Source organism: Dicentrarchus labrax, unplaced genomic scaffold, assembly GCF_905237075.1.
Source record: "Dicentrarchus labrax unplaced genomic scaffold, dlabrax2021, whole genome shotgun sequence".
NCBI lineage: Eukaryota > Metazoa > Chordata > Actinopteri > Moronidae > Dicentrarchus > Dicentrarchus labrax.
In genome coordinates this window covers 7,309,707-7,319,971 of record NW_026136721.1, presented here as the reverse complement: position 1 = coordinate 7,319,971, position 10,265 = coordinate 7,309,707, and the positions used below count along the sequence as shown (strand labels likewise).

Here is a 10,265-nt window from a genome sequence, read left to right as displayed (position 1 = left end):
GCCTCTGGATGAGATCTGGCAGAGCTCCTCCTTCCCTTCCTTTCCTAGTTTCAGTTCCAGAAATGGTTTTGTTGTCGGCGCTCTCACCCTTATACGTTTCTCTAAATTAAGGACTTGAGGAAAGTGCTCTGTTGGTATCATCTGGAGACATCTCAGGCATCTCTGCAGTTGAGGTAAGTGACACACTGCTTTCTGTGACATGGTTATTTGACCGTTTGGAAGGTAAACAGAAAACAGTAAGTGGCCCATGTAGTCCAAAAGTGGGAGAGTGACACGTTCTATTGTTTTGGCACCATTTAAACACTGTGTCAGATTCCTCATTTAAGTCAACATCAGATGGGAAAATATAATAATATGTGGTTTTCTCACCGTACAACAATTTTAGTTGACGAGAATGTGTTGGACACATTAAGGTTTGATAGAGCTTGGTGCGTCAGTGACACTTTCTTACCTGATTTTGGGACTTCTTACCTTCATAGTGTCATGTAATTGTGTATCATAGGGTTTGCCTCCTGTGTTCAGTAGCTGAATAACAACTCTGGTTTCTATGGTTTTACCAAAAATACACCTCTGTCTTTTCCCGCATGCACTGTGTCTGTGTCTATACATGTATGTACACTGTCTATGCCTTTATGCACCCTGTCTGTATTCTGTACCTGTGTGTACACTGTACGCCCTCTGTCTATGCCCATATGCAACCTGTCTATACCCCTATGTACCCTGTTCTACCTGTATGTCTTCTGTCTGTACCCATATGCACCCTGTCTGTATTCTGTACCTGTGTATACCCTCTGTGCCCTCTGTCTATACCCATAGGCAAACTGTCTGTACTAGTAGGTGCCCTGTTATACCTGTATGTACCCTGTGTATATCTCTACGTACCCTGTCTGTATTCTGTATGTGTACCCTGTATGCCCTCTGTCTATACCCATACATACCCTGTCTGTACTTGTATGTGCCCTGTCATACCTGTATTTACCTTGTCTATACCTAGGGTACATCCCTGTCTTTATTCTGTATATCTGTACCCTATACATATGCCCTCTTTCTGTACCTGTACAGTTATACCTTTATATACCTCTGTATATTAATGCACATGGTCTATACCTGCAGCATTTTTGTGCTGACAAAGACAAATTTGAATTGCACTTCCTACAAATTCTGTTGTTTTGTGACACAGAAAACGACCACATAGAGATCCAGTTCCGAGTAAATCCTCAAACTCCCTGACCAAAAGGCCCACATTGATAGCTGTGAGGTTAAGTGAAAATACAAATGTGCCAACATATGGACAGATGTGTGTGTGAAGAAAAATTTGTGACTTTGTTTGTAGATTAGTAATGGTAAAACGTTTCCCATTACTTCCACAGGGCCTTGTCAGTCCATTTCATCATCAACATGCCCCCCCCACTCTCCCACAGACCCCAATCTTTTCTTACTACACCACCCCCCACCACATCTGCTTCTCATCCTGCAGCATTCCTGTCTTTCCTAAGAGGATTCCGACATGTGGTTTTGATGAACTAACGTACTCACACACTCACTCTCTGTTCCTTTTTTTCCCCTCTTTCACTACCTCATTCTCGTCTCTATTTCTCAATTCCCTCTTCCCTGTCCAGCAACAGAAACACACGAGTGCACTTGCACAAATACAACTTAGCTTTCGCGGTTTCCCACTGATCCTTGCCATCTGCAGTTTCAGTGAAGTGTCTCATAATCACGTGGTCTGTCTCTGTTGTTCTTTGGGTGTATTCATTCTTCTTCTCTAGTACAGTCTGCTCCTCTTTCTCTCTCATTATAGCTGTTCAGACATTATTCTCTAACAACTACATTATTTCCCTGGAAAAGATTTTCTTCCCACAGTGCAATCACTTTAATGAACCGTTGCATTTTCATCCAACCTGCAAGTTGTAATGTAGGGGAAATCAGAGGGAACATAAATATTTAATGCAAGGCTTAAGGTTAACATTTCAACAGGTGCTCACAGTTTACATTAGACAGGGATATTAGTAGAGACTACAACACAGGAGGCTGTGGTATCAAATCCACAGCCCTATGTCTGACGCTATGCAGCATTATCCAAGCACCCTTTCAGTCATGGTGGTGTACCTAGGCTGTCAGTGCTGTGGTTACTCTCTTACTGCATGCCTACTGCCAAATGACTATAATGTGATGTAACTGATATACAGCGTTCTTAAGGAATTTCGGCCAAGGTAGTGGCAGCTGCTTTTCAGTGATTCACGGCCACCGTAGTTGCACTGCCACTAAATCCTACACAATGGACCTTTAATGTGTATCAGGTAGTAGTGAAGTATTAATGTTCTAATTTATTTCCAGGTCCCTCCTCAGTCCTCTGTAGCTATTTCATCTGTACCCCCAATGTGTGAAATATGTACTCTGTAATTTAAAGAGCATAAGTTATATTCTATACCCCCCTTTCTCCATCTACTGTTCTGTTGTCTCTGACTTTAGCTTCCAGTTGTGCAGTAAGATGGTCTCTGAGGTGGGGCCGGCAGCTGGACCCAGGTTACATCGCCTGTTCACCTGGTTTGACCCTGAAGCTACTGCGGTGAGCTCGGTACACCAGTCAGTATGAGAGGAGTCAACTTTATTTAAATTTAAAAGGATCAGAGTGTAATTCCCAATCTCTGTATCCATGCAGGTGGTGACTGTCCTGTTGGGGCTATTCCAGGTGCTGCTGTCTGTTCCGCTCGCTTTTGCAGATGAAACTCTGCCAAGACTCTACATACTGCCACTGGTCTTAGGACTTATAGTATGTACCCCATGATTCTTATTCTGGTTCTCAGTCTGACAGCAGTTTCACCCTCCAGTAAATATGTTTATATCCGATGAAGATTTTAGCACAGAAAGGAAAAGCACGTCAACTTTAGCTAATAAAGAATGTTAGCACTCTTAAAAGAGTGTTGGTGAAATGGAAGAAACATGGTTAAAAATACCAAAAGGTGACAAGCAGGGGTGGCATAGGGTGGTCAACCCTAAAAAAAAGCCTGGCCACCCAAATTTAACTAACTAATTACATTTTTTAAATTAATTTTAAAAATTAAAAAAAGAGAAATGTATTTAATGATATGTTATGGAGTAAGAGACAATGCAATTTCAATGAAGAACATTTGGAAATAAAACAATGTATTGATTTCCAATGCCACTTTTAGATATTTCTATTCAGTGTTTTATGTGCCACAATAATGTCATGTTTTTCAGTTCAAGTATTTTCATTTTATAAGCAAATATTGATATATGTTATTGTTTATGATAAAATCAGCATATATTTCTGCCACCCCTTAAAATCTCCATGCTGCCTTCTGGACACAACATGAATATTTCTCTAGATCCACCCCTGGTGAAAAGCCCTTGCGGATTTAACCTTTTAGTCATAAGGCCATGATCAGGCAACATTTAGATACATGCATCGTCAAAATACACCAAATACATCAAAATGTGGGTCATTCAACCGCTATTGACCCATAAGAGGGGTCACTACTGCACATGTTCCTCAATCTTGGTCTGGCAGCTGTTTATCACTCAGTCCTCAGACTGTGTCACCAACTGAATCAAAGGTTCTTTGCTATAGAGCTCCCCTCACTGGTAAGCAACAATATTCAACCTGGTTTCAAGTTTATTGAATTACAGTGTGGGCCTATGATGTATCTGAAATGTGCTTAATAATTTCACTACTGTAATGTGAAAAGCAAATGTCTGGCTGCTTATAAGATAAATAGGGGAGACCGGGGCTTGTTGTCACACGGGTAAGTTGTCACATTGCAATTATCTTCTCCACCAAGGGGCGCAACTAAAAAGTGGAATACTAGTTTTCTTCCTTTACATGGTCAGGTGTCATGTCCTGTCTGAGAAGAGGATAGCACATAGTGAGCTGAGATGAGCACCAAGTAACCATTTTGCACAACCCAAAGTAAAAATATCAACTTTATATATTTCAAAATAAGCTTCGTTCAGATACAAATCCTAACAGTGATACATGTGGACTTGTTAGAGGAGAGATTAAGGCATCCTGTCATACCTCACTCATTGTTCTGTTTTAAGATAACTTTAAGCTAGAGCTAGTCTTAGCAAACATTGTAGTTTGGGGCAACATGTCTCAGTCATTTTGGGGTTAGTTGTCACAGGCATATTTTGATGAAAATGCACTGCATGTATTGACTTGCAATTTTTTAACACTATTATTATAGTGCATTATTATATTATGCACTATAATAAGAATATTATGCAATATAACAATAATATAATATAATATATAATATAATACAATATTATGCAAAGGATGGGCCCATGAAGAATGCACCTCTGGCAAATCAGTCTACGTATGCCAGAACTGCGATGCAGATGATGAGTCTGACTAGTGAGGACATTTGTTTGTCAGGTTTTGTTTGAGTTTTTATGAATGGATCTTCCAGTTGTTGTTGGAACTATGTCCACATTTCAGGACCGGTTTAAGTTTGATAATGAACCAATGCTTTCTTTTTCTGTAATTCAATTCAATCTGGAATTTTGAGTTTAAGAAAGGTAAAACAGGCATTTGAGTCTGAGAGCCATGGCCTATGTGCCAGCAGTTCCTAAGGACTTTAATCCAGTGCATGGTGCATATTATTTTATGTTAACGTTTGTTCAATGGCTTTTTCAAGTTCAATGATAAACTTTTTCTTACTTCAATGTTCACTTTCAAGTAAAAAAGAACAACAACAATAAATTTTGTCCTTGTTTTATTAGTTGCAAAATCCAGTGTGACATCTTACCCCATATAGTGAGACAACTTACCCGATGGTGGGGAAACATGTCACATGTTCACACTCTCTATTTGATTGCTTATAACTTTATAAATATTTATAACTTTTTTTGCTTATAGCTTATTTTTATCTGGTACACATTTTTTTATATGATGTATTGATTCCAAGAAATATATGAGTGTAAAAAGTTTGACAACAAGCCCCGGTCTCCCCTACTACCCTTTACTTAAAAAGTTAAAAAAGTGAGGCTATACTAGGCATATAGCATTTTACTGCACTGTTAAAAAAACTCTATTATTAATCAATTAAAAATCTTCTTTTTGTTTGACAGTGTGAAACTGATCTTATATGTGTACAAAAGCACAGTACCCAAGCTGTGCGACCCTTGTGTAAAATAATGCACAATACGTGTCCAAAATGATACCGCAGATGCACCACATACTGTACTGTATGCACAATGGCTGTAAGTGACTGAAAATAAAGGACTTATATACTGGTTGAATGACAGCATTGTAGACTGTTGCTGAGTTATAAACAGTGATAGACCTGGTTTTGTTCAGAATAAAACAAAATGATCTTTGGTATAATTTTTTTCAACTTGTGCTCAGTAATGTAAAGTTACATCTTTATGGTTCTCTCCTGCAACTTGATTGGATCAGTTCAAACACAGTGGATCTTTGGCAATTGAGTATCAATTTGCTGAAAAGCACTAATGGGGATATAAATTGATTGATGGTTATGCAATAACATACTATTGAATCTTTGGATTTGGGGGAAGGCATCAAGTCTGAAGTCCAAGTGAAGTCATTGGTGGTAAAGTCCCAGTCAAACTGCAAGTCCTTTTTTTTGTCAAGTCGGGTCTGAAGTCATCAAATTTGTGACTCGTGTCTGATAATGTCAGAAAGTGATCAAAATGCTAACAGTCTGTTTGTGTGTGTGTGTTGCAGATTGTGGCAGCAGGATCGTTCACCATGGCCAGTGAGAGGAACCCCAGCAAACTACTGGTGTGTACAGATAACAAGCTAATGTGAAGGCTAATGGGAGAGTTTGATCTAACAGCAAGTTAGGAAGGTTCTAGCAGTACTATAGGTTAGTTCCTGAAGTGTTCTCACTTCTGTAGGTAAAATTTCAGTGTTTGTATACTTAGTATCGTATAATCTAAGAATACAAACTCATAATATATAAGATCAACATAGGAGCAGCTCAAGTCTTTTCAGGGCTGTTGTAATATAAGAATAATAATGATAAACAATACAACAATATAATCAGTGTTTTTAAAGTGCACAGTGATGGCTCTTGATTGCTTCCTCCCTTCACAGCTTCAAGGTTGTGTGTGCAGTAATGTGGCTGGCCTACTGGGGGCAACACTTGCCTTCTGCCTCTACAGCTACAACCTCAGCATTGTACCCAAAGATCTGTGTGAGCATACTGAAGGTGGCTACAGACCTTCGTATTTTCGCTGTCCCGGGGATATCCTGTCGGTCAGTGTGCTGCTCTCTTCAAACTTCTCGGAAGACAAAAATAAAAAAAACTGTTTTATTATCAAGAGATGGGCGAGAAGGAAGGATTGTGATGATGATAAGGAGAAATAAATCGCTGTACAGATGCATGAGAAGGTAGCAGCAACATCACGTTTCTGACGTAAGAGATGCGGAGAAGTGGAAGATAGTCCTGTCTTATAAGACCCAGTGCAGATTACATAATGTAGATCACTGGTTCCCAAAGGGGTTTAAGACAACTTAACAGTAGGCCTTTAACGCAACATTTGATTCATTTATTTATTCATTTATTTATAAGATTATTATTTAATATATAACAGACAGACATGTCCTGCATCAGAAAAGTACGCAGTTAAAGCTGCGGTAGGTAACCTTATATATATTATAAAAATAACTTTCTGTCATATTTGCTGAAACTTTCACTATATCCTGACAGTAGTACGAGACAGATAATGTGTGAAACAATCAGGTTCCTCTGGTTCCTCCTAGTGCTCCTAATGGGATCTGTAAGAATCTACCGGGCCTGAACAAAAACAACCAATCAGAGCTGAGAAAGACAGTTGATTGTTGAGTCTCATTTCCAGATCGTTAAATACCAACACTGGGAATGAGACTTGACAGTCAACTATCTTCAAGCCACTAACCCAAATTGGTGGATGTCTTTCTTAGCTCTGATTAGCTGTTTTTGTTCAGAGATTGGTATACAAATAAATAAATAAAACTGAAGGGAACTTAACTTGTTTTACACAAACTTCCAGCAGTCATTGTGTTCACCTTTTGGTTCATTGTACAGTTTATTAGATGTTCTCTACTGTTATTGTTATGCATTGACTATAACATGAACTATCCTTAAAATATGTCACTTGACAAAAGGATGATATAAGGGGAAAAGGTTGGGAATCACTGGTGTATTATTGCAGAAGATGATGTGTTTTCTGTTTCTCCTGCAGGGGTACTGCTGGAGTTTGACACTGCTGCTGCTGCTCTATGACACCGTGGCCGTGGTCTTGCACTGCCTCCTGTCTGTCTCGGCCCTCAAAGCACTCAAAAGAGACTAATACACACACGCACATACGGGAAACACAGGTGCCCTACATGTTGAATTATTTCTCATCAGCAGTAGGCTAGCTTGTTTTTCCGTCACAGATGTGTCAATACTGCAGATTTGTGCTTCAGTGGATCTGGTGACACTGCAGAGAGTTTTCATAATAGATGAGCATGATCCAATGTGCTCTGTTCAAAACAAAATGTGTCCTGAGAGGGTAACAACAGAGTCAGGCAGAAATCAGTTCTTAGCACAGTCAGCATGGATGTGACAAAATGATATAAATCAAATAGTCAACAAATAAATGATGAAACATAATCGGAATAAACATGATGAAAATAAATGGATTTAACCGCCAGCCATAAAACTAACTTTGAAAATTGGACTATCATTTGACATAAAGTGGCCATGGCATAAGTGAGGTTATACACGAAAATGTTATTTTTGTACCATCACTAATATTAGAGCTAGACTAGAGAGCTGGTATATGGGCTGATGTAAGCATATTGCAGATACTGTACAGTAGGAGTGTTATGTGGTAAATGTCAGTACAGAAATGCCAAAGTAGGCAATTTAGAGTTTGTCCACCAGAGAGCACTGACAAGTTGGTTTTTACACTGTAAAATGTCCATATCAGTATGTGTCTCAATAAAAAGCAAAAAACAAATCTAAGGGATCCTTATTGAGATACTTTGTTAATGTCATGTGTTCATATTTTTAAAGGAATAGTAGTTTGACATACGCTTGACGTTGCGTCTCCACTTCCTCCCACTGTACAAAAATGAATCCAAAAATATCCTGGATATGGATGCTGCACGAGGTAGTTTAGTCTAGTTTTTCAGGAGTTTTGCAGCCACAGTGGTTTTTCCTACATGCCTTGGAAGGCAGAGCTGTTCAAATAATTGCCTACTGCAACTTCACCACTAGATGCCACTAAATCCTACACACTGGTTCTTTACGATCAGTGACCTTTCAGATCTTGATCTGGAATTGTCTTGATCATAGGACCAAATTTAGAGATTGAATATGTCTAATCTGTGATTGGTTTACCTTTACAGGGCAGGAAATATGAGTAGGCTGTGACAAAAGTGTATCACTGTAAATATTCAAACAGAATCTTGCCCTTTATGAATAAAAAAATCCAGTTTGGGGACAGAAATAGAAGTTAGCCGATGTAACTGCAGTTTTATGAGAATGTACAATCCCTATTGGAGACACATACTGTCGTACATACACCTGTTAATTTTGTATTCACATGGATTTTTAAATCGTGTTTTATAATGTTTTATATGTATAACAATTTTATAACAAATCAAATATCCTAAACATATACATGATGTATCTGAATCTATATTAGTCAACTCAATAATCATTTGCTTGTTGCTGTTTGTACCTCTGTATGTATGTTGGGGGAGGACAAAATAACAAACACCTTACACAAAGCATTACTATATACGCCTCACAAAAATAACATTGACTGCAGGGCTGAATGCTGTAATAGATTACATGATAGTGTACACAGGTGTTGTTAATGTGTCCATACTGCGTTATTCAATGGGGTGATAACTGTTGCAATGCAATAAACCGTTACTAAGACTGATAGTGTTATTCTGTACTGTAAACTGTGGATTGTTTCCATGGCAGGAGCCTGGGCAGCCAACCAATGAGCAGCTCCTTCTCTGCCCACTGTTATTAGCTGTTCACATGCATCACTGGCACCTGTCTATGACTCCAAATGCACTGACGTAGGCCCCTGATCACAGCTTCAAATGTATTCATTGAATTCTTAAAGCTGTAGGTAACTTTGATAAAAATAACTTTTAGTCATATCTCCTGAAATATTCATTGTAAAGTTTCACTTTGACAGTAGTACATGAGACCTCCGGCTCCTCCTAGTGCTCCCAAAGTGTCCATATTTGACATTTGACGACCTGGGAATGAGACTCAACAATCAACTATGCCTCCAACCAAAAGCATCTGTATCTCTTACTCGGCTTGCTTTCATTCAGGTCCGGTGGATTCTTGCAAAATTGGAAGATTTAGAAGTAGGAGGAGCCAGAGGAAACGGTCTCCTGTTCTACTGTCAGGATATAGTGAAAGTTTCAGCAAATATGACAAAAAGTTATTTTTATAGAAATGACCTACTGCAGCTTTAATGATCTCCTGTTCTCTTGACATGATTGTCCAGCAGTGTTCTCACTATATGTTCTCCGTAGGACGCTCAGAACAAAGACACAACACACAAGTCTCTCTTTTATTCCTTAGAGGCTGAATCTACAAATGTCTTTTTTTGTGCTTCATCTATCAGACATTTTTGGGTCTAATGAGTGACTGCAAATCAGATTTCCTTGACTGACTCAAGGTCCAATACCAATACAGAGGTTTTCACATGCAAGACTCATCAGCTGATACATTTGTGCCAGCATTCAATACATCTGTCTGTCTTTCTACCACAATTTGAATTCTCATTATGTGCTAAAAACCTTTAGGATTCCAATAGGCTAAATGTCTCATTAGAGCCCTTATTATGGCTTTCCATGGACACACAGAGCTAATGGATAAACCTGTCTCCAGTCCAGTGTTTCCTTCCTCTCTACGCCAACTCTTTACACAGAAAACCCTTTCATTCCTCCAGTTGTGACTCAGCGGTCCTCGTTTCTAAAGAAAGCAGCGTTGAGTAGCTCACACTGATATTTTGCCACTGACAGAAGTGTTGGGAGCACACTGGCAGCAGTAGATGGAACATTACCGTCACATAGGGGTTCCCCTTATATCAGCTGAGCACAGGGCCCCACCATTACCCAGCGACATAGGGGACAGCAGCGGGGAAAACGGCCCAGACTTAAATAATTACACCTAGATATGTCGGCAAACACTAACTATTCAAAACGTATATACGCGTAAATCAAGAGTTCGTCACAGTTAACCGGTGCTGTGTCAGAAAATGTTTGTTTTGCC

At 39.2% G+C, this 10,265-nt stretch overlaps 1 protein-coding gene across 2 annotated transcripts; it reads left to right on the top strand.

Annotated features, from left to right (window-relative positions):
- The first annotated feature begins 18 nt into the window (after positions 1-18).
- si:dkey-9i23.16 (uncharacterized protein LOC571915 homolog) lies at positions 19-8,903 on the top strand. 2 transcript variants are annotated; one of them, XM_051386191.1, is made up of 6 exons: positions 19-173; positions 2,473-2,578; positions 2,663-2,773; positions 5,711-5,767; positions 6,083-6,244; positions 7,213-8,903. In XM_051386191.1, the coding sequence occupies exons 2-6, from the start codon at positions 2,492-2,494 to the stop codon at positions 7,318-7,320; spliced, it is 525 nt and encodes a 174-aa protein (XP_051242151.1). In that variant the 5' UTR covers positions 19-173; positions 2,473-2,491; the 3' UTR covers positions 7,321-8,903. The 2 variants fall into 2 exon arrangements, with proteins under 2 accessions (XP_051242151.1, XP_051242152.1); XM_051386192.1 differs by having other exon boundaries at positions 22-173; positions 2,473-2,569.
- The last annotated feature ends 1,362 nt before the right edge of the window (positions 8,904-10,265 follow it).

What these genes read in the sequence shown, in the direction of transcription:
- si:dkey-9i23.16 (XM_051386191.1), top strand. Translation starts at nt 2,492, where the DNA reads ATGGTCTCTGAGGTGGGGCCGGCAGCTGGACCCAGGTTACATCGCCTG. An exon ending in GGAACCCCAGCAAACTACTG is followed by an intron (nt 5,768 to 6,082) that starts GTGTGTACAGAT and finishes CTCCCTTCACAG; the next exon opens with CTTCAAGGTTGTGTGTGCAG. An exon ending in GTCCCGGGGATATCCTGTCG is followed by an intron (nt 6,245 to 7,212) that starts GTCAGTGTGCTG and finishes TTTCTCCTGCAG; the next exon opens with GGGTACTGCTGGAGTTTGAC.